Here is a 19711-nt window from a genome sequence, read left to right as displayed (position 1 = left end):
TGAAGCCTAAGGTGCTTGTAACCACCCCATCAACTCATTTGGAACAGTTATATCAGAACTATGTTTTCTCCTATTCATCCCCACCCCACCTTAGAACCATATAAACATATAACCGTTTACAGCACGGAAACGGGCCATGTCGGCCCTTCAAATTCTCTAAAGAAATTAACTTATTTTTTTTCTTCCCAGTTCTGACAAAGGATTCTGGAAATGAAGTATGGCTTTTCTCTCTCCCAAGCTATTGCCTAATCGACTGAACAATAGGTTCGTTTTCTGCTCTTTTTTAAAAAATTTCTGCTCTTTACATTTTTTTCACTCTGGATGCTGAAAATCTGAATAATGACAGAAAACGTAGGAAAGACACAACAAGTGTGGCAGGGTCATTAACTGGTCATTTTCCTTCAAGGAATCTGCCTGCTACAATCGGGAAATCTCCTTAAGTGTTTCCACTGCCGTGTTTGGAAAAGTATCAGGTTCACAGAGAGACAAGTCCGGACGCAACTGTTAAAATCGCAAGCCCTTTTCACACTGGCACCTTGTTCTAGTAATTAACAGCCAATATATCAGTTAAGGGTCCAGTGTTTTTCTTTGGCTTGGCTTGGCGGACGAAGATTTATGGAGGGGTAATGTCCACGCCAGCTGCAGGCTCGTTAATGCACATTAATCGCCATGCAGACATCAAATCACACTGGGGATGGACTGCCTAGGGAGGGTGTATCATCCCCAGGGTCGTCAGACGCCTGCGTGCTGATTAGCCCAGTGTGAAAGGGACATGGGCTATCCAGGGACAAAGTAGTGACTCAATGACATTTTTGCGTGAGTATAGGAACGTGAAGGAAACAAAAGATTAAAAAGAAGCTATAAACTTTGTATTCAATTTACTAAATCTTGATCAATGTATTATGATCTTGTACTTAAACAAAATTAATCATGCCTAATCATTATAAGACAATTAAGCATTATGTATCGAATCCACGCTGCTGAAGATCCAACTGCGCTGGGTAGGTCACGTCTCCAGAACGGAGGACCATCGCCTTCCCAAGATCGTGTTCTATGGCGAGCTCTCCACTGGCCACCGTGACAGAGGTGCACCAAAGAAGAGGTACAAGGACTGCCTAAAGAAATCTCTTGGTGCCTGCCACATTGACCACCGCCAGTGGGCTGATATCGCCTTAAACTGTGCATCTTGGAGCTTCACAGTTCGGCGGGCAGCAACCTCCTTTGAAGAAGACCGCAGAGCCCACCTCACTGACAAAAGACAAAGGAGGAAAAACCCAACACCCAACCCCAACCAACCAATTTTCCCCTGCAGCCGCTGCAACCGTGTCTGCCTGTCCCGCATCGGACTTGTCAGTCACCAACGAGTCTGCAGCTGACGTGGACATTACCCCTCCATAAATCTTCGTCTGCGAAGCCAAGCCAAAGAAGATAGCACAGTATAAAACAATTTATAAAGACCGTGGGAAAGTTGGGGATGAAATACATGCATCGAGTGGAGTGATGGTGGACCTGCCCTCCCAGAATTCTGTGTGGCAGAGAAGGGACTGCATGTACGGAGCGCTCATGGAGGGTTTTCTCTGATCACTTGATACTTACAGACGCTGAAGAGGCATAATTAAGAATAATTCTGATGGCTCAACTCATCAAAAAGGCTTAATCCTCTCCTGCTAAATAAATATAAATGTGCTTTCTCGGTACCATATTATCTGAAAAACCATAAATATTTTAATGCAGAGCTATAGGAGCTGAAACTTAAGGAGCTAAATGTAAGAAAACCGAAGTTTATCACCATAAGATGTTTGGAAATCCCTGAATACGTCAAGTAAATTATCCAGCAATAAAGTCTATGTCACATCTTTTTGATCTCTTGATGTAACTTTAACTTTTCAAATAAAGATCAAAAGAACACTTTTATTATTGGTCGTGTCTGCTCGTAAACTTAAATAAAAGCGTGGAATTTACAAATCGGTTCCACTTGAAATCCAATTTCATGCAGACATTCCAAAATTTCAGCCCAATAATTGGATCACTGGATTATTTATGATTCAAAATTAATTTTAGCTGGACCAATTATGTAAAAATAGGACACCCTTGAAAAAAATGTAGGGTTGAGCATAGTCAATGTGGATTTATGTAAGGAAATGATGATTGATCTATTAGCTTTCTTTAAGGTTGAGACCAGTGGATGTGATGTATTTGGATTTTCAGAAAGCATTTGATTATTTCTGCATTGGGGTTGAGTACATGGAATTGGGTGTTAGATACAGATGTGGATTGAAAATTGATCAATGGAAAAAAGCAGAGTGGGAATAAATTGATCTTTCTCAGGCCTCCAGGCTGTGACTATTGGGGTACCATTTAGCACTTTGACTCTAACTTTTCACAACCCACCTCAATATCACTGGACAACAAAGATTTTTGCATCATGAACACTTTTGGGTGTATTTTGTAGATTTTGGGCTGCTGTTCACAAAAATCCTTAAAGTTTTCCTATCGTGTACCGTTTTTTTGAGATATAACATTTTTTTTCTGATTTCCTGTCATATTTTAAGTATTCTTGTATATTGCCTTCAAAGCAAGCTGTTTTGGTCAGTCCAAGCATGCACTCAGTACAGGTGCTATGTAAATATTGTCTTGGGCCTGGACATGCATGAGATAGAACCATAGAACATTACAGGACAGAAACAGTCCTCTTTAGCCCTTCTATTCTGTGCCAAACCATTTTTTTTGCTAGTCCCACTGACCGGCACCCACTCCGTAGCCCTGCATATCTCTTTCATCCATGTACCTGTCCAAATTCTTTTTAAATGTTAAAACTGAGCCCACAGTCACCACTTTAGCTGGAAGCTCATTCCATACCCCAACCACTCACTGTGAAGAAGTTCCCCCTCATGTTTCCCCTAAACTTTTCCCCCCTTTCACTCTTAACCCTTGACCTCTGATTTGTATCTCACCTACCTTCAGTAGAAAAAGCCTATCTACATTTACTCTGTCTATCCCCCTCATATTTTTAAAAACCTCTATCAAATCTCCCCTCATTCTTCTATGCTCCAGGGAATAAAGTCCTAACCTGTTTAAGCTTTCCCTGTAATTCAGTTCTTTAAGTCTGGGCAACATCCTAGTAAATCTTCTCTGCACTTTTTCTATCTTATTGACCCAAACTACACACAATACTCCAAATTATGCCTCACCAATGTCTTATACAGCTTTAACATATCATCTGAATTCCTGTACTCAATACTTGGATTTATGAAGGCAATATGCCAAGAGCTCTCTTTACAACCCTATCCACCAATTACACCACTTTCAGGGAATTATGTATCTCTGTTCCCAGATCTCTCTGTTCTACCACTCTCCTCTGCCCTACCATTTACTGTATATGTCCTTTCTTGGTTTGTCCTTCCAAAATGCAATTCCTCACACTTGTCTGCGTTAGACTCCATCTGCCATTTTTCAGCCCATTTTACCAGCTTGTTCAGATCCCTTTGCAAGCTTTGAAATCATTCTTCTTTGCCCACCACACCTCCAATCTTAGTCTCACCTACAAACTTGCTGATCTAATTTACCATATTATCATCCAGATTATTGATATAGATGACAAACAATAATGGCCCCATTGAGGAGCACCACCAGTCACCAGTCTGAGAAGCAATCATCCACCACGACTCTCTGGCTTCTCCTGTCCAACCATTGTCAAATCCAGTTCACTATTTTACCATGAATACCTGGGGCCTGAACTTTCCTGACCAGCCTCACATGCAGTACCTTGTCAAAGGCCTTAGTAAAGTCCATGTAGACAACATCCACAGCCTTTCCTTCTTCGACTTTCCTGGTAACCTCCTCAAAAAACTATAAGATTGATTAAACATGACCGACCACACACAAAGCTGTGTTGATTATCCCTAATCAGTTCATGACTATCCAAATAATTGTATATCCGATCTCTTAGAATACCTTCCAATAATTTACCTAAAATGCATTTAAAGCTATTGCTGAGAATTTTCTTGGCAACTACAGAGTACCAACCTACCTCCAGCTGATTGACAACATGATTTAACTGCATGAAACCATAAAGTGCAACATGTCCTTGAAAATTAATTTTCTGCATTCGCACTTAGACGTCTTCTCTGCTGATGTTGGCGCAGTCAGTGACGAACATGGTGAAAGGTTTCACCAGGACATTGCGACCATGGAAAAGCGGTATCAGGGCAACCAGAATCCATCAATGCTGGCCGACTATTGTTGGACACTGACATGAGAGGCATCACATGCTGAGAACAACCAAAAATCAGCTGCAAAACTTTTTAGGTGAGTTGAAATAATGCAATGTGTCAGCATCATTATGCAATTGATAAAAGTTAATTTAATGTTTCTCCAACTTTCTACAAGATATGGCAAATCTGAAATTATCACTTGTGTGCAGCTTGTAGTTGTCCGTCATCCCAATTTTTTTTCCAGGAAGCAAACCTTTTTGGGGAAAGAAATTGTTGCCCACTTTATTTGGTTGAGGGGACCAAATGTCCGATTTCTAAGTTGACTGATGTTAGTAAACCACGATGGGGGAGGGGGAGGGGAGGGAAATGGGGTGGAGATATCAATAGTACAAACGAAGAACCTTAAAACTGCTGCATCATTTATCTGCTTCTCACAGTGCTGGTTACTTTTCCATCTGTCGTCTGCAGAAGCAAAAGAGAATGAAGAAATAAAAATAAGTCCTACGATCATCTTGTCATTGTTATCATAAGAAGTGGTGTAAGGGACAAGAAACTCGAGCTAGATAAGTTGTCATAAATATAGAAGGATCACACTAATAGCTGTTGACACAAAACACAGGGGTCTGCATGGATGCACCAGTTTCCTCCACCATTCAAAAACATACCAGTGGTTTAGGTCAATTGGATGTAATCGGGTGGCACAGTCTCTCATGGGCGTTGAATCTAAAAAATTGACTCATTTTTGAGTCTAGAAAACCATAAAAATGCCTATTCAAAGTGTGAGTTCGATTGAGCATTATCGGAAAATGTAGGAGGTGAACAAAGGATGGGAGTAGAACAGAATCGTGATGTGCATTTCCTTAGATGTGCTGATCAGTGATAACCTTTAGGTTCTGGGGTTCATTTGCAGATGGTTTATGAGTTTCGTGCAACACTTGTTTTTCGATTTGGGGAAGTGGTGTGGTGGTTCTGTTTCCTGTCACATGAACGATTTGTCCTCTGACTTCACAGAACTGCCAAGCATGTCTACATTTTGCATGATGGCTGAACTGTAAGGTTGCTTCTCCAAAGACAATCAAATGGTCTTTACAAATGCTCACTGGAATTGCACCAGAACACGGAGCAAGGGACTATGGACGTATTAGATGTAGAATCAGGTGAGTCAGACATTTACTACGGTGAATTGGAACCAAAATTTAAATCTTACTCAAGAATAGGTTATGAACAACAACAAATTAAGTTCATGCTAATATTTGGCATCAGTTCTCAAAATCTATGATTTTCTTTAATATATGTAATACAATTATATGTTAAATGTTTATGTGTCTTAATTTTTTTTCTTGAAAAATAGTACCAGCCCAATAGTCAATAGGATTGACTTTATTTGGACAGAATATTGAAACCCATTATTTATGTTTTATTGCACTAAACTATCCCTCAAGTTTATTTACCAGCAGTTCACTGTCTGGAACTCTGCCCATATCCTATTTTTTTCATTATTTTTCTGCGTCTGCTTTTGTTTGGAGGCTGTGGTGCACTTCTCAGTTTTAAAAAATTCACTCAAGCAATGTAGGCTTTGCAGGCTAAATGTGGCTCCAGTGATGGTGTTGAACTGCCTTCTTGATCCACTGCGGTCCTTTGAGGTGTGGCTATGCTGTAAGGGAGGGAATTTCGAGATTTTGACCCGGCAGTGGTGAGGAGCCAGTGACACATTTCCAAGTCAGGGTGGTTTGTGGCTTATTTCCAGGTAGTCTTTCCATGCTTTTCCTGCCCTTGTCGTATGTGGTGTTTCTATGTCCTAACCAGTAAGATGAAGTTGGGGTGGAAGGTGCCGCTGCTGTCTTAGTTTTTTTTAAACTTTCTTTTAAGTGTTACAAAATTCAAACATTAAATACAAAAATATAAAAAAAACACCCCTCTAAATTACCCCCCTATACCCCCCACCCCTTACTATCCCTCTGCCCACCTCCCCCCGGCCCTCTCAGAGCTTCATATATACAAAAGAAAGTATTAAAACAAACACAGTGGGTTAGGTTGCAATACATCATTTCAACAATTCAAACAAGAATGATAAAAAAATTACTTAACATCTAAATTCATACATTTCAAGTATGAAGTCCACATTTTTTCAAAGAAAGAATAATTATTTTGCAAATTATATGTAATTTTTTATAAACATAAACATGATTGAATTTCATTATGCAATCTCTGTATACTCAACTCCGCATCATTTTTCCAAGTTACCGCTATACACTTCCTAGTTTTTTTTTAAACTTTTTTCAGTTTTCAGATTTATTGTCAGAGTACATACAGGTGCTTCTTGACTTATGAAGGTCCGACTTAAGATTTTTCAAAGTTATAATGGTTCGAATCCGTACTTTCAATTTCAAATTCTGATCTGTTCCTGCATTTGTGATATGCAGTTCGCTATTCTCTCGCGATTCTGGGTGAAGGCAGCATTGCGCAAGAGTATCGTACAACATACTCTCTCGCAATCCTAACTCAAACACGCTCACAATCTCTGAGGAGATCGTGTGAAGGACTGTGCTGTAAACAACCCATCAAAAATGGGTTTGCCGGAACATATCCCAAAGTAAGTTGAGGAGCACCTGTACATGACATCACATACAACCTAGAGATTCTTTTTCCTATGGGTGAGGTAGAATTACCACTTACTGGTCATGCAAAAGAAAGTTACTCAATGTATATATGGAAACAAATAAATGTAAACAAACTGTATAATACAGAGAGAAAAAATATCAATAAAGTCCAAAAATAAAAGTCCTTAAGTGATTCTCTGATTGAATTTGTGGTTGAGGAGACTGATGGTGGAGGGGTAGCAGCTGTTCCTGAACCTGGTTGAGCCTCCATGTCGATGCAATCACAAAGTACGCTTGCCAGTGGCTATACTTTGTGAGGTGTTTGAGGAGATTCAGCATGTCACCAAAGACTCTTGAAAACTTCTACAGGTATACCGAGGAGAGCATTCTGACTGGTTGCATCACTGGTTTGGAGGCGCCAACTGTCAGGACAAGAAGGGTTCTTAAATCGGTCTGTGACATCACAGGCACCAGACCTAACTCCATCGAGGACATCAACAGGAGGTGATGTCTTTAAAAAGCAGCCTCTATCCTCAAGGACCCCCACCACCACCCAGGCCACACCCTCTTCACTCTGCTCCCATCAGGAAAATGGTACAGGAGCTTAAAGACGAGCACTCAGCGGCTCAAGGACAGCGTTTTTCCCCACTGCCATCAGATTCCTGAATGATCAATGAACCAAAGACACTTCCTTATTTTGGCATTTTGTGCACTATTTTGATTTATTTTTTGTACGGTGGTTTATATAATTGTTTGCACTACAACGCTGCAGCAAAACAATGAATTTCATGGCGTGTTCATGACAATAAATTCTGAGTCTGAGTCTTGTGGCACCTAGACCTCTTTCCTGATGGTAGCAGCAAGAGCAATGTGTGTACTGGGTGGCGTAGATCCTTGATGATTGCTACAGACAGTGGCATTCCCTGTAGATGCTCTCAGTGGTGGGGAAGGTTTTACCTGGCTGTGTCCACTACATTTTGCAGGGCTTTACATGCAGGGGTATTGGTGTCCTAATACCAGACCATGATGCAGCCGGTCAGCACACTTTCCTCACACATCTGTAGAAATTTGCCAGGGTTTCCAATGTTGTACCAAACCTCCGCAAACTCTTGAGGAAGTAGAGGCGCTGATGTGTTTTCTTCATGATGTCATTTGTGTGTTGGATCCAGGAAAGGTCTTCCAAGATTTGCTCACCCTCTCCAACTCTGATACCCCAAAGATCACTGGATCGTCCACCTCTGATTTTCCCTTCCTGAAGTTAATAATCAGCTTCTTGGTTTTGGTGACATTGAGTGCAAGGTTGTTGTTGGTGCACCATTCTGTTATTTTAAACACTTTACATAACCAAAGCATGTCTAAACTTGTAAAAAAAATGTCATTGCTTGTTTGGAAATGTATGAAAGAGGACAAAGTTTTTTTTATTTCGAGATACAAAATGGTAACAGCCCTTTCTGGTCCATGAGCCCGCACCACCAAAATACATCCATGTGACCGTTGAACTCATTAACCCTGTAAATCTTTTGAAATGTGGGAGGAAACTGGAGCACCAAGATAAAACTCACATGGACACAGGGAGAGCAGACAAACTCTTTACTGATAGTGCCAGATTCATGGCGCTGAAACCATACCATCCAAGCATCCATGATCACCATTATTATATTTACAAATTGTAGAACATAGATTATTGCCAATTCAGACCTTAATGGAAACTTCCAAATTCTGCAGGGCACTTGATACGGACATTCCAGAATGTCTGAGAACTGGGGTAGAGACCAGGTTTTATAAACAGATCAAAAACAGAAAATGATGAAAATACTCAACAGGTCAAGTCAGCATCAGCGGGGAGGTGAAAGAGAGGTAACATTTCAAGTCCATGATCTTTCTTCAGAACTCTTCAAAATGGTCATCAACCTGAAACGTTAAATCTGTTTCTCTCTCCATTGATGCTCCTTGATCTGTGAAATTGTTTCTATAATTTTCTTTTTTGCTTTCTGATTTCCAGCATTTGGAGTGTTTTAGCTTTTTTATTTGGGGCTGATTCTTTAGTTAGATGAGCTACAACTAAACACCAAATATCCCGCTAATCTGAATGACAGAACACATTCATTCCTGCATTTAGATCACTTGATATTCTCACCTTTCCCTATTTCGGTAACAGATTCAAGTATACTTCAAGTCAATCACATGAATTTTCACTCTTGACAACAAATTTCCTTCCATATCACCCTCTTTGACCAAATCTTTGGTCTCTTTTCTGAATAATGTAGTGTAGCGTGCCTTGGTAACTTTTAAAATCACCTATATAAATACATGACGTTATTGAATAGAATAATGGCGTATGAAGCAGGTTCCATACAGAAGTTTGTATATTGTATATTGTCTGGTCAGAACAAATGAACAAACTTACTCAAAGTAACAAAGAATTAAGCGGATGGTTACTTGATAAAGTGACGAGGTATATTCTCTTTCTGAACAGACAGAAATTCTTCGCGCAAAGCTTCCCTGCAATCAGGCACTGAATCCAGCATTTTTCAGCAATTTCCAAGTTACAAGTCAGTGAGAAGAACAAAATCCACTACTTCCCAAAATAACCACGAGTCTTCAGTCAAGAACTTGACTACTTTTTTAACCTCAGAATATGTGCGTAATGAGATGGATGTCAAGCAGTCTCTGAGGGTGCTTCCTATCAGTATGGCAGAGAAGAAGAAAGTGAGGTAAGTTCTACCCCATGGGACAGCTTTTCTTGTGTTCATATTTAAATCATTTGATGCTACATCGCCTGCGACGCTGATTTGTCACTTGGACAAATGAATTAGTGAGCAATTCATGTCATTATTTGTTCCAGCATTGAAAGGTTACTTTTCCACACAGGGAAAAAAGAAACAATGACTCCAGGTTTCTCAGCAGCCAGGAAATATGGAAGCAGAGTCTACAGAAATCACTGAGGAGGCTGCCGGAGGGAGTGGCACGTGCCATATCCTGGTTAGAACCGTGGAAGAGGTCTCTGAATGAAATAGAAGGTTTGACTTTTTTTTAATGTGAATTGCATTTAGAGCACACACAAGATCAAAGTGTCGGAAGATGGGAATGGACCTCAATGAGGAAATAATTTAGAAAATTAAACATTATAGCAATAGTGTCCAAATAGCTGAACACATGTGTTGGAGGGGAGGATTGCTTTTAAGAAATAAAATGCTGGAGAATAATTAATATGGTTCAGGTAAATTGCAAGGCATGTTTACATTGTTTTATAGAGAAAGTCAGAAAAAGAATGAGGAAATTATAAGATGACAGAAGGAAGGATTTTCATTTACTCAATCACTGCAGGTTCAGACATTTGGTGCATATGTGACTGGCTGAGGAACCAATGATCAAAAGCTACCATCCACAGGTTTATGAAGTCAGTATCTTGCGGATGGTAACAGCTTTTGTGACCTTTCCATTCAATAATCAAGGAAATACCTCTTTAAGTGTGGCAACTGTGGGCCCAACACTGAAGAGGAACTGGAATGATTCTTTGAAATAAACAAAATCCAGCTTATTTACAATTGCAGAAAGCTAAAAAAAAAAACCCACATCTGCATGAAAGAAGTACCGGCAAATCACAAAAATCTGTAGACCCCGTGGTTGGAGTAAAAACACAAAATGCTGGAGAAGCTGAGCAGGTGATCTTTATGTAGCAAAGGGAAAGGTGCTTATTTGTGATTTCCTTATTCATCTTTCCCTTTGCTATTTGGAGAATACTCTTTGACCTGCAGGAGCGGATCCCAACCTGAAAACTCACCTTTCAGGTGGCAGCCCTAAAAGGCCTGAAAGGGCCTGTTTTTTCCAGAGGCGCCTTGTAGCGCCTCCGTATCTGAAGGAGGCCTGGGCCACTGGTGCCACCTGTCAGATATATATATACCGCAGAGCCCACCTCACTGACAAAAGACAAAGGAGGAAAAACCCAACACCCAACCCCAACCAACCAATTTTCCCCTGCAACCGCTGCAACCGTGTCTGCCTGTCCCGCATCGGACTTGTCAGCCACAAACAAGCCTGCAGCTGATGTGGACATTTACCCCCTCCATAAATCTTCGTCCGCGAAGCCAAGCCAAAGAAAGAAGAAAAAAATATATATATAAATAAATATATATATATATATATATATATATATATGTATGCGGCATAGTAATGGCCGTCTTCACTACCCATAATCCCCCATGCAGATGGAACCGCTTTGTGTTTCCCGCATTTCAGGTGGGTACCTGACAGCCGCATAGAGGTAGAATATGCAGCTTTACATCGGAGAATTTACATCGGAGTATTCTGGCCACCTGAAAGAGCCTTTTGCTGAATATTTAAACATCTCTCTCTTTATTGCTCTTATTTGAGTATGGAGAATTTGATTCCAATGCAACTATGGAACATTTTCCAGATAAATATCTGCAGCTTTGCATGGTTCTGCTAGCACGAAACCATTTATATACTGCAAGATAATGATAATGTGTGTATTGTCATATACATTGTACTGTGTACATATGCATCAAAATTCTGCAGCCAAACAGAGACTGTAGTTTTAAAAATAAACTTCAATGAAAATATTTAATTGAATTAAAAGATACAATAAATACAAACATTAGATAATAAATAGTCACAGTTATCTCAGTGCAAAATAATAATAAAAAATCATTTGTATAAGCAATCCTTTGTGGAATCAGAGTAGTCCAAGATTAAAGTGACAAGTGGAAGTTGCTGGAAAGAAACCATTCTTGAACCTGGAGGCCTTGGTCCTCAAGTTTCTATATCTTCTGCACAAAGGTAGCAGTAAGAGGTTGCGATCTGAGAGATGGGGTTCCTTTCTGATTTTGGCTGCCTTCTTGAGGCAGTACCTCATATAGCTGCAGCCATTGGATGGGAGGTTAGAGCCTGTGATTGGCTGCAATTGTTACCTACTGGAGCCTTCTGTGTGCCTGGGTGTTTGAATTCCCAAGCTAGGCCATGATGAAGTGAGTCAGTATACTTTCCACAGTGCACCTGCAGAAGTTTGATAGCGCGTTCGAAGACATGCTAAATATTCTCAGACTCGTTAGAAAAAGGAGATGTTGGTGTGCCTTCTTCACGGAGCGGTCTTCTGAAATATGGCCTCTCAGAAACTTGAAGCTCTCCACCTCAGGAGTGTACAGAGAATAGAGTTGGGGACTAACTATGCAGTCTTTTTTTTTGCCTTGTCTTAGGGTGCCCATATGATGGTGGTCAGTGTGGAGAAGGTGATGTTACTGATTTGCACTGATTGGGGTCTGCCAATGAGAATGTGCAAATTGTGATCTCGTTGGCTGAATTCTGCCAGCAATTTCCCACTGCACCTGGAGTTCACCAGAACCTTGCTGAGGACCCCCAACATGAATATCACAGAATTTGATCTCAAACTCTTTCCCCTCTGATGCTCTGGAATCAGTTTCTCCATAGATGCCCACTCTGAAGTTTTGCATTTTCTGACAATATCCTGACCCAAACTTCAAGGCCAATAAAATCCAAATCAGAGAAAGAAATTCAAGCTGTAACTGGATTGACAGAGTTTACAGGCCTCCTAATTGTCCGTGCGCCAGAGTTTGGATAATTCACTCAATATCAAATACAGTATTTAACTATTCAATTTATTATTAAATAACTTACAGAATTTATTGAAGAGGCAAATTTTGTTGGTGATGGATGTTGTTTAGGTAGATTCCCAGGAGGTATCTGATAAAGACACCTTGACACATGATAAAACTGATTCCATCAGTGCTGGTCAACAAGCTCCAAACCCTGGGCCTCTGCAACTGGATCCTTGACTTCCTCATTGGAAGAACACAGTTATTATGAATTGGAAACAACATCTCCTCCTCACTGACAAGTAACACAGGTGCACCTCAAGAATGCATACTTAGCCCACTGCTCTACTTACTTTACATCCAAAAAATGTGTGGCCAGGCACAATGCAAATGCTATCTACAAATATGCGATGACGTCACAGTAATTGGCAGAACCACAGACGGTAATGAGGAGGCGTGCTGGCGAGAGATGTTGGGTGGTGTCACAACAACAACCTTGCTCTCAACATTAGCAAAACCAAGGAGATGATTATGGACTTCAGGAGGAAATCAGGAGAACACGACCCAGTCCTCATCAAGGGCTCAGTAGTGGAGCGGGTCAAATTCCTGGGTGACAACATCTCTGAGGATCTGTCCTGCAGCCTCCACGAAGAAGGCTCACCAGCAGCTGTACTTTGTGAGGAGTTTGAGGAGATTCGGTATATCACTGAAGAAAATTTCTACCGGTGTACTGTGGAGAGCATTTTGGCTGGTTCCAATGATCAGGACAAGAAAAATCACCAGATGGTTGTTACCTTGGCCTGTGACATCACGGGCATCTACAAGAGGTAGTGTCTTAAAAAAAAAGATGCTTCTATCTTCAAGGAGCCCCACCATCCTGACCTTGCTACCACCGAGAAACAGGTACAGGAGCCTGAACAGGAGCACTCAGCAGCATAAAGACAGCTTCTTCCCCTCTACCGTCGGATTCCTGAAATGATCAAGAGACTGCCTCACTTTGACTTTTTCTTGCACTATTTTTATTCATTTTGTAAGGTGGTTTCTATAAATGTTTGCACTGTAATGCTGTTGCAAAACAACGAATTTCATGACTTGTTCACGACAATAAATTCTGATTCTGAAATTGAACTCTGATGGCTGGGAATTTTCCAAAGAGAACTGCAGGGTACTGCAAGGAAAATCTGCAAAGCCTTGTGAAAAGGCTCAAACCGTTCTTTGCATCAATTGCTGACTTGAACAGAAAGTCACAAATTCTTTGTGAATACATGGACAAAGAGAGTTTTTTAAAACAGTGGAGATGGAAATAGTAGATTGCACACTATTTTTAAAATATTAGCAATGCATTGTTTTGGGACCTAGACAGGATAGAAGAAGTAGTTTTTAAACCAAGAAAAGCTAAGAAACAATGGAGATGAACAGCGTCCAATTGTTCAAAAATAATTTGGGTTGATGGATTATTGAAATGCCAAGACCACTTATGAATATTTCTAAGAGAATGGAGTTTGGGGCTTGGATGTTGCCGCTGCAGCAGGGACAATTATCTGCACATAGAAGGGAAACTGGCAGAGGGAATGCATCATCTATTCATCTAAAGGTTGCCTATGTCCCCAGAGGTATGAGGAGTAATTAAAAGAATTAAGACTGTTTTTCCTGGAATTTAAGAAGGCAAAGGTGATTCAATGAAAATTTTCAAGATATCAAGATAAAAGAATGATGAACTATTTGTCCAGATTGGCAAATTTAGAACTTTCAGGAATGCAGACACACAAATGAGACTCCTAATGCTGGAGGAATGGAGAATGAGCAGCATCTGCGGGAGAAAAATTGAAAAGTAACCACTGAGTTCCTTTAGCAGATTGAAGGAATGAAGTACAGAATCACAAAATAAGGGGAACAATAGTTTGGAATTTTCTTTGGAAAATAGCAACTAACATTGAGTGATTTATTCATGTTTAAAGACTTTTGTTTATTGAAGGTATTGAGAAAACAGTAATAGAGCAGCCATATTGATGTTGGAAGAGTCATGAAGTGAAATGTAATACTCCTGGTCCTGTTGAGTTTGTTTTAACAGTGAAGAGTAAATATAATGGACAGATTTGTGTTTTCTATTAGGATTTCTGTGTCCGAGATATAAATGTGTAATAGGTTGCATCTTGAACCATTTTCTTGAATGAGTTGATAAATAATTCTGTCATATTGAATGGACCACCTTAATATTCAAAATCTGAGATTATTTTGAACAGCATCTTTTTTGTTTCATGATGTGTTATGGACTAGGTCACTATGGAACTGGCATCCAATCGTATTTCAGCTTTCTTCGTTTCTTGGTTTTCGTGAATCTTTCTGCATTTCTGTTGGTTAGTGGATTTGTGCTCTTGCCTTCCATCTATATAACCCAGATGAAACTCATTCAGACAGACACAGACCGGCTGAAGAACAGTGAGTCCATTAACTTTGTCCTGTCAATATGCACATTCATGTTCAATTGCTAAACTGCTCGACTAAGATGGATTAAATTGATTAATTTTATTTGCACTTGCACCATTTTCCACCTCTTCAGCAATTATTGGAGGGATAAATGCACAAATTGTTGTCTGATTTGGAGGGTTTATTCTTCTTGGACTGCTTTGTTTATCACAATCTTTGGCTAGCAGTATCTGAAGCGAAGGAGGGCTCCAAATTTATTAAGCATATTTGGGAATTTCATATATGTTCTTTTACATTGCGTAGTTTTGTTTCTGATCAAATTAACTCCAGGTGTAATAATTTATTTAGAAATGTCTCTTTGATTATCACTTGCTTCACTATCATTCAAAAGAGGACCTTTGAGAGACAACAAGCCGATTTCGATCACCCTGTTTAATTGTAAGAAGCTAAGAAACCAATGGGTTAGTCAGAAATTTTCTGATTTCCCCAAATGCTCTTTAGTCCATGATTTGGAAGTAGAAGTAATGTTATTGTAAATTAGAAGTTCTGTTCCACAAATCTTCCATTACACTGCAAATACTAATGGAAAACCAAGCATCCCCTTGGAAACCTGACACTTGATGATGGATTTGGGCCAGCCAGCGCATGATTGCATGGGTGGAATATTAGTATTTCAGCCAAGAAGATCATTTTCTTTATATTTAATCAGTCACCCAGAGTGTGACTATTTCTTTACATTTTAGCAATTTATACAATACAATGACATGATCTAAATCACAGAAATGCTTCACTTCATAGCAATGGGGTTATAAAGCAAAAAGAGATTCTGGATCGATACCAAATCCAAGGTTTAAAAGTTACCCCACCCTTCCTTGTTGTCACATTGTTTCTCGATGAAACCACTTTCAGGATTTACTTCATAATTTTAACCTGAGTTAAATCATGAGACACTGAAGTTTTAATGTTACATACCATTGACATACTCACTTCTTGTATAAGTCAACATTTAATTATGCTGTAAACAAATAAGGTACTGAAACACACTCACTAAATGAGATGTAAACATGTAAGTAATGATCTTTGTTTCTAGTTTCTATTTCAGTACCAAAGTGCTTTGAATATGATCTATATCCAAATGGCTTGGCTTCTTTTTATGAAAGAATCCTGGATCTATTCTCAGGGACAGTAAGTTATTTTACCTTAAAATTATTTTCAACTGGAAGAGTCTGGGGTCAGAGGTCATTAGCTTGGATGCTGTATAAGTAGCTGCCACTTATCAAGTGGTGAATTTGTAACCAGAGATGATATGTGAAATCATAACTTCCACACAGCTTGGATGAGTGGAGTTAAATCTGATCTCATGCAGATGTTTGGGAGTATATACATAAAATTACTGCTGTTGAATGTTTTCTCAAATGATAATGTTACCATGTAATCTTAGACCCACAATGTCACTCAATTGAACACACAGTCCTGGAGGAACTCAGCATTAGTGGGAGAAAAAGAATGATCAATGTTTTGAGTTGAGCTCTTTATCAAGTTCCTTAAGCAGATTCCAGCATTTGCAGTCTCCTTTGGGTACTCCGAATGTCGCATCAGCCTATAAAATTGAGCCTCAGAAATTATGATTAATACCTAATATCTTATCTCTAATTTTTAACTGAGCCTTGGAAGAAATCTCTCCACATGGTTTCACAAATGTTAGTTTCACAATGAAATAAGTCAGATAATTAGTATGAAAAGCATTTCAAATTAAATAAGAGTAAAATGAAAGTCTGCAGACATCGTGGTTGAAGTAAAAACACAATGCTGGAAAAACTCAGGTGGTCAAACAGTGCCTTTTTGAGGCTAAGATAAAGATACATAATCAACGTTTTAGGGCTTGAGCCCTTCATCAAGGTATAAGAAAAATGTAGGCAGGTGCCTAAACAAAATGGTGGAGGGGAGGAGCACAGTCTCACAGGCAGGAGGTAATAGGTCAATAAGGGAGGGCACAACAGCAAAAAGGGCCAGGCTCTGTGAATGGAGAGGGAAGAGGGTGGAGAGCTGGAGGAAAGAAGACCGAGGGATGGCGAAGAGAGGAAGAACGGATTGGGTTAGCAGAAACTGGAGAGGTTGATGTTAATGACATCCTGTTGGAGAGTGCCCAGGTGGAATATTAGGTATTGCTCCTCCAGTTTATGGGTGGCTCTGATATGAGAGTACATGAGGCCATGAACAAGCGTGTTGCCCTGTCAAGTGGGGCGCTGAATTGAAATGGTTTGCCCCTGGAAGATCCTTGTCATTGATGCGGATGGAATGAAAATGCTCAGTGAAGAGATCTCCCAGTCTCCATCCTGCCTCTCTGATATAGAGAAAGCCATAATGGGAGCACCAGATGCTGTAGGTGACCCCCACAGATCCATAAGTGAAATGTTGCTTAACTTGGAAGGGTTGTTTGGGGCCCTGACTGGTGGTGAGGGAGGAGGTGTGGGAGCGTGGCCCTTTCTGAGGCTGTAGTGGAAGGTGCCAAGAGGATGATTGGTGGGAAGGGAAGTGTGGACGAGGGTGTCATGGAGGAAGCAGTCCCTCTGGAAGGAAGAAAGGGGAGGAGAGAGGAAGATGTGTCTGGTGGTGGGATCAGTATCACATTGTAGGTGACGGAAATTGTGGAGGATAATGTGTCGGATGCAGAGTCTGGTGGGGTGGTAAGTGAGGACAAGGAAAATCATGTTGTTGTGTCCATGGGCAGAGGGGGCCAGGGCAGATGAACGGGAAATGGCAGAGATGCGGGTAAAGGCTGAGTTGATAGTGGTAGAGGCAAAACCATGTTTTTGGAAGAAGAAGGACTTTTTGGATGATCTGAACTGGATGACCTCATCTTGAGAGCAGATATGATGGAGGCAGAGGAATTGAGAAATGTGACAGAATTGTGTTATTATTAATCTTTTGTTTTAAAACATATTATTAGCAAGTTATTTTTGTGAGTTTGGATGCAGGGAAACACAGACACACACAATTACACTCAGAGAGAGAAGTCATTTTCGGAGTTGCAAAGTCTGGTAAAATTGTAAGTGTTTGTTCATTTAAATATCTCGTACAATGGGGTTGCTCAAGGAGGACATCTAATTAAACAAAAGGCTCTGCTTGTTTACCTATGTGTTAGGATGGAGACCCAATGGCATCTGTGTAAACAGAAACAGGCTTTTGCTTGTGGCCAGCAGACAGATCAGAGACATTAGCTTGTAAAACTTCTGGAAGAAATAAAGTCATATAGTTTTAGCATATCGATGTAAAGTAACTTTGAAATAAACTTCAAAAGACCGGAATGATGTAATGTCATGTGGTAAAGACACTTCAAGACAGAAAATTTATGAATATTAAGGAACTAATTTCAAACCAAAGCCAGAAGATGCTGTACCATCCTGGAGGTAACACAGGATTGAAGAAGTTGTTTGGCTATCCTATAAGTAAGACAGGATTGATGATACAATAACCAGAAAGGTACTGTTTGTTACATGTTACTCTTGTGAGAAACAGAAGTACCTTCACAGAATTTGCTCGAGACAAAAATTGAGAACAAAGAACATTTATTATACAACAATGCAAAGTTGGGTGCTTCCCCTTACCCTGAGAATACACACATATCCTGGGGCTCACCCAACTTTTATACAGTTCATTTCAGTATAGAAGTACCCTCCCCCTTACATTCTTCTGCCTCCTGGATGAGTTTGGCATTAGGCAATCCTGTCTGCCTACGTGCTGTATCTGTGAACTTGGAGGACCAGGCGGGTATCCTGTCGGTGTCCTATCATGTCATTGTCCTTATTGTCCTTATTGACAAACCTGCCTTTGTTCTAATTCACACCTTCCCAACTCTCAGGGCTACAACCTTCTTATATGCAGAACTTGCTAATTCTGTCTAAGGCTAGAAGACCCCTTATTTTATCCAAACTAACTTTACTCCTACATTCTATTATCGATTATCTATCCTTATCTTATTCATACTGGCTTTATTTATTACCCATATATATAGCCAGCTCCCCACCATGACTACCAGCCCCCCCACATCTCCATCGGGCACACAAAACTCAAAACGGTCAACCAGTTTACCTATCTCAGCTGCACCATTTCATCAGATGCAAGGATCGACAATGAGATAGACAACAGACTCGCCAAGGCAAATAGCGCCTTTGGAAGACTACACAAAAGAGTCTGGAAAAACAACCAACTGAAAAACCTCACAAAGATAAGCGTATACAGAGCCGTTGTCATACCCACACTCCTGTTCGGCTCCGAATCATGGGTCCTCTACCGGCACCACCTACGGCTCCTAGAACGCTTCCACCAGCGTTGTCTCCGCTCCATCCTCAACATCCATTGGAGCGCTTTCATCCCTAACGTTGAAGTACTCGAGATGGCAGAGGTAGACAGCATCGAGTCCACGCTGCTGAAGATCCAGCTGCGCTGGATGGGTCACGTCTCCAGAATGGAGGACCATCGCCTTCCCAAGATCGTGTTATATGGCGAGCTCTCCACTGGCCACCGTGACAGAGGTGCACCAAAGAAAAGGTACAAGGACTGCCTAAAGAAATCTCTTGGTGCCTGCCACATTGACCACCGCCAGTGGGCTGATATCGCCTCAAACCGTGCATCTTGGCGCCTCACAGTTTGGCGGGCAGCAACCTCCTTTGAAGAAGACCGCAGAGCCCACCTCACTGACAAAAGGCAAAGGAGGAAAAACCCAACACCCAACCCCAACCAACCAATTTTCCCCTGCAACCGCTGCAACCGTGTCTGCCTGTCCCGCATCGGACTTGTCAGCCACAAACGAGCCTGCATCTGACGTGGACTTTTTACCCCCTCCATAAATCTTCGTCCGCGAAGCCAAGCCAAAGAAAGAAAAAAAGAAAATATA

The 19711-nt window shown here is 40.6% G+C and overlaps 2 protein-coding genes across 2 annotated transcripts in view; one reads left to right on the top strand and one right to left on the bottom strand.

Moving 5' to 3' along the window:
* Window positions 1-4399: 4399 nt before the first annotated feature.
* Window positions 4400-19711, bottom strand: part of LOC138759504 (somatostatin receptor type 2-like) — an 88545-nt gene continuing 73233 nt past the window's right edge. The window contains exon 6 of the mRNA XM_069930036.1: window positions 4400-4676. The gene's annotated coding sequence lies outside the window, so the exon portion shown is untranslated. The remainder of the gene's footprint in view (window positions 4677-19711) is intronic.
* The window catches only part of LOC138759503 (transmembrane channel-like protein 7), a 46654-nt gene continuing 32160 nt past the window's right edge, over window positions 5218-19711 (top strand). Inside the window, 5 exon segments of the mRNA XM_069930030.1 lie at window positions 5218-5371; window positions 9291-9528; window positions 9686-9834; window positions 14665-14826; window positions 15905-15999. Coding sequence (XP_069786131.1) covers window positions 5347-5371; window positions 9291-9528; window positions 9686-9834; window positions 14665-14826; window positions 15905-15999 — 669 coding nt within the window. The 5' untranslated portion in view covers window positions 5218-5346.

This window comes from Narcine bancroftii, chromosome 3 (genome assembly GCF_036971445.1).
Source record: "Narcine bancroftii isolate sNarBan1 chromosome 3, sNarBan1.hap1, whole genome shotgun sequence".
NCBI classification, from domain to species: Eukaryota; Metazoa; Chordata; class Chondrichthyes; order Torpediniformes; family Narcinidae; genus Narcine; species Narcine bancroftii.
This window is presented reverse-complemented; position numbering and strand designations above follow the sequence as displayed.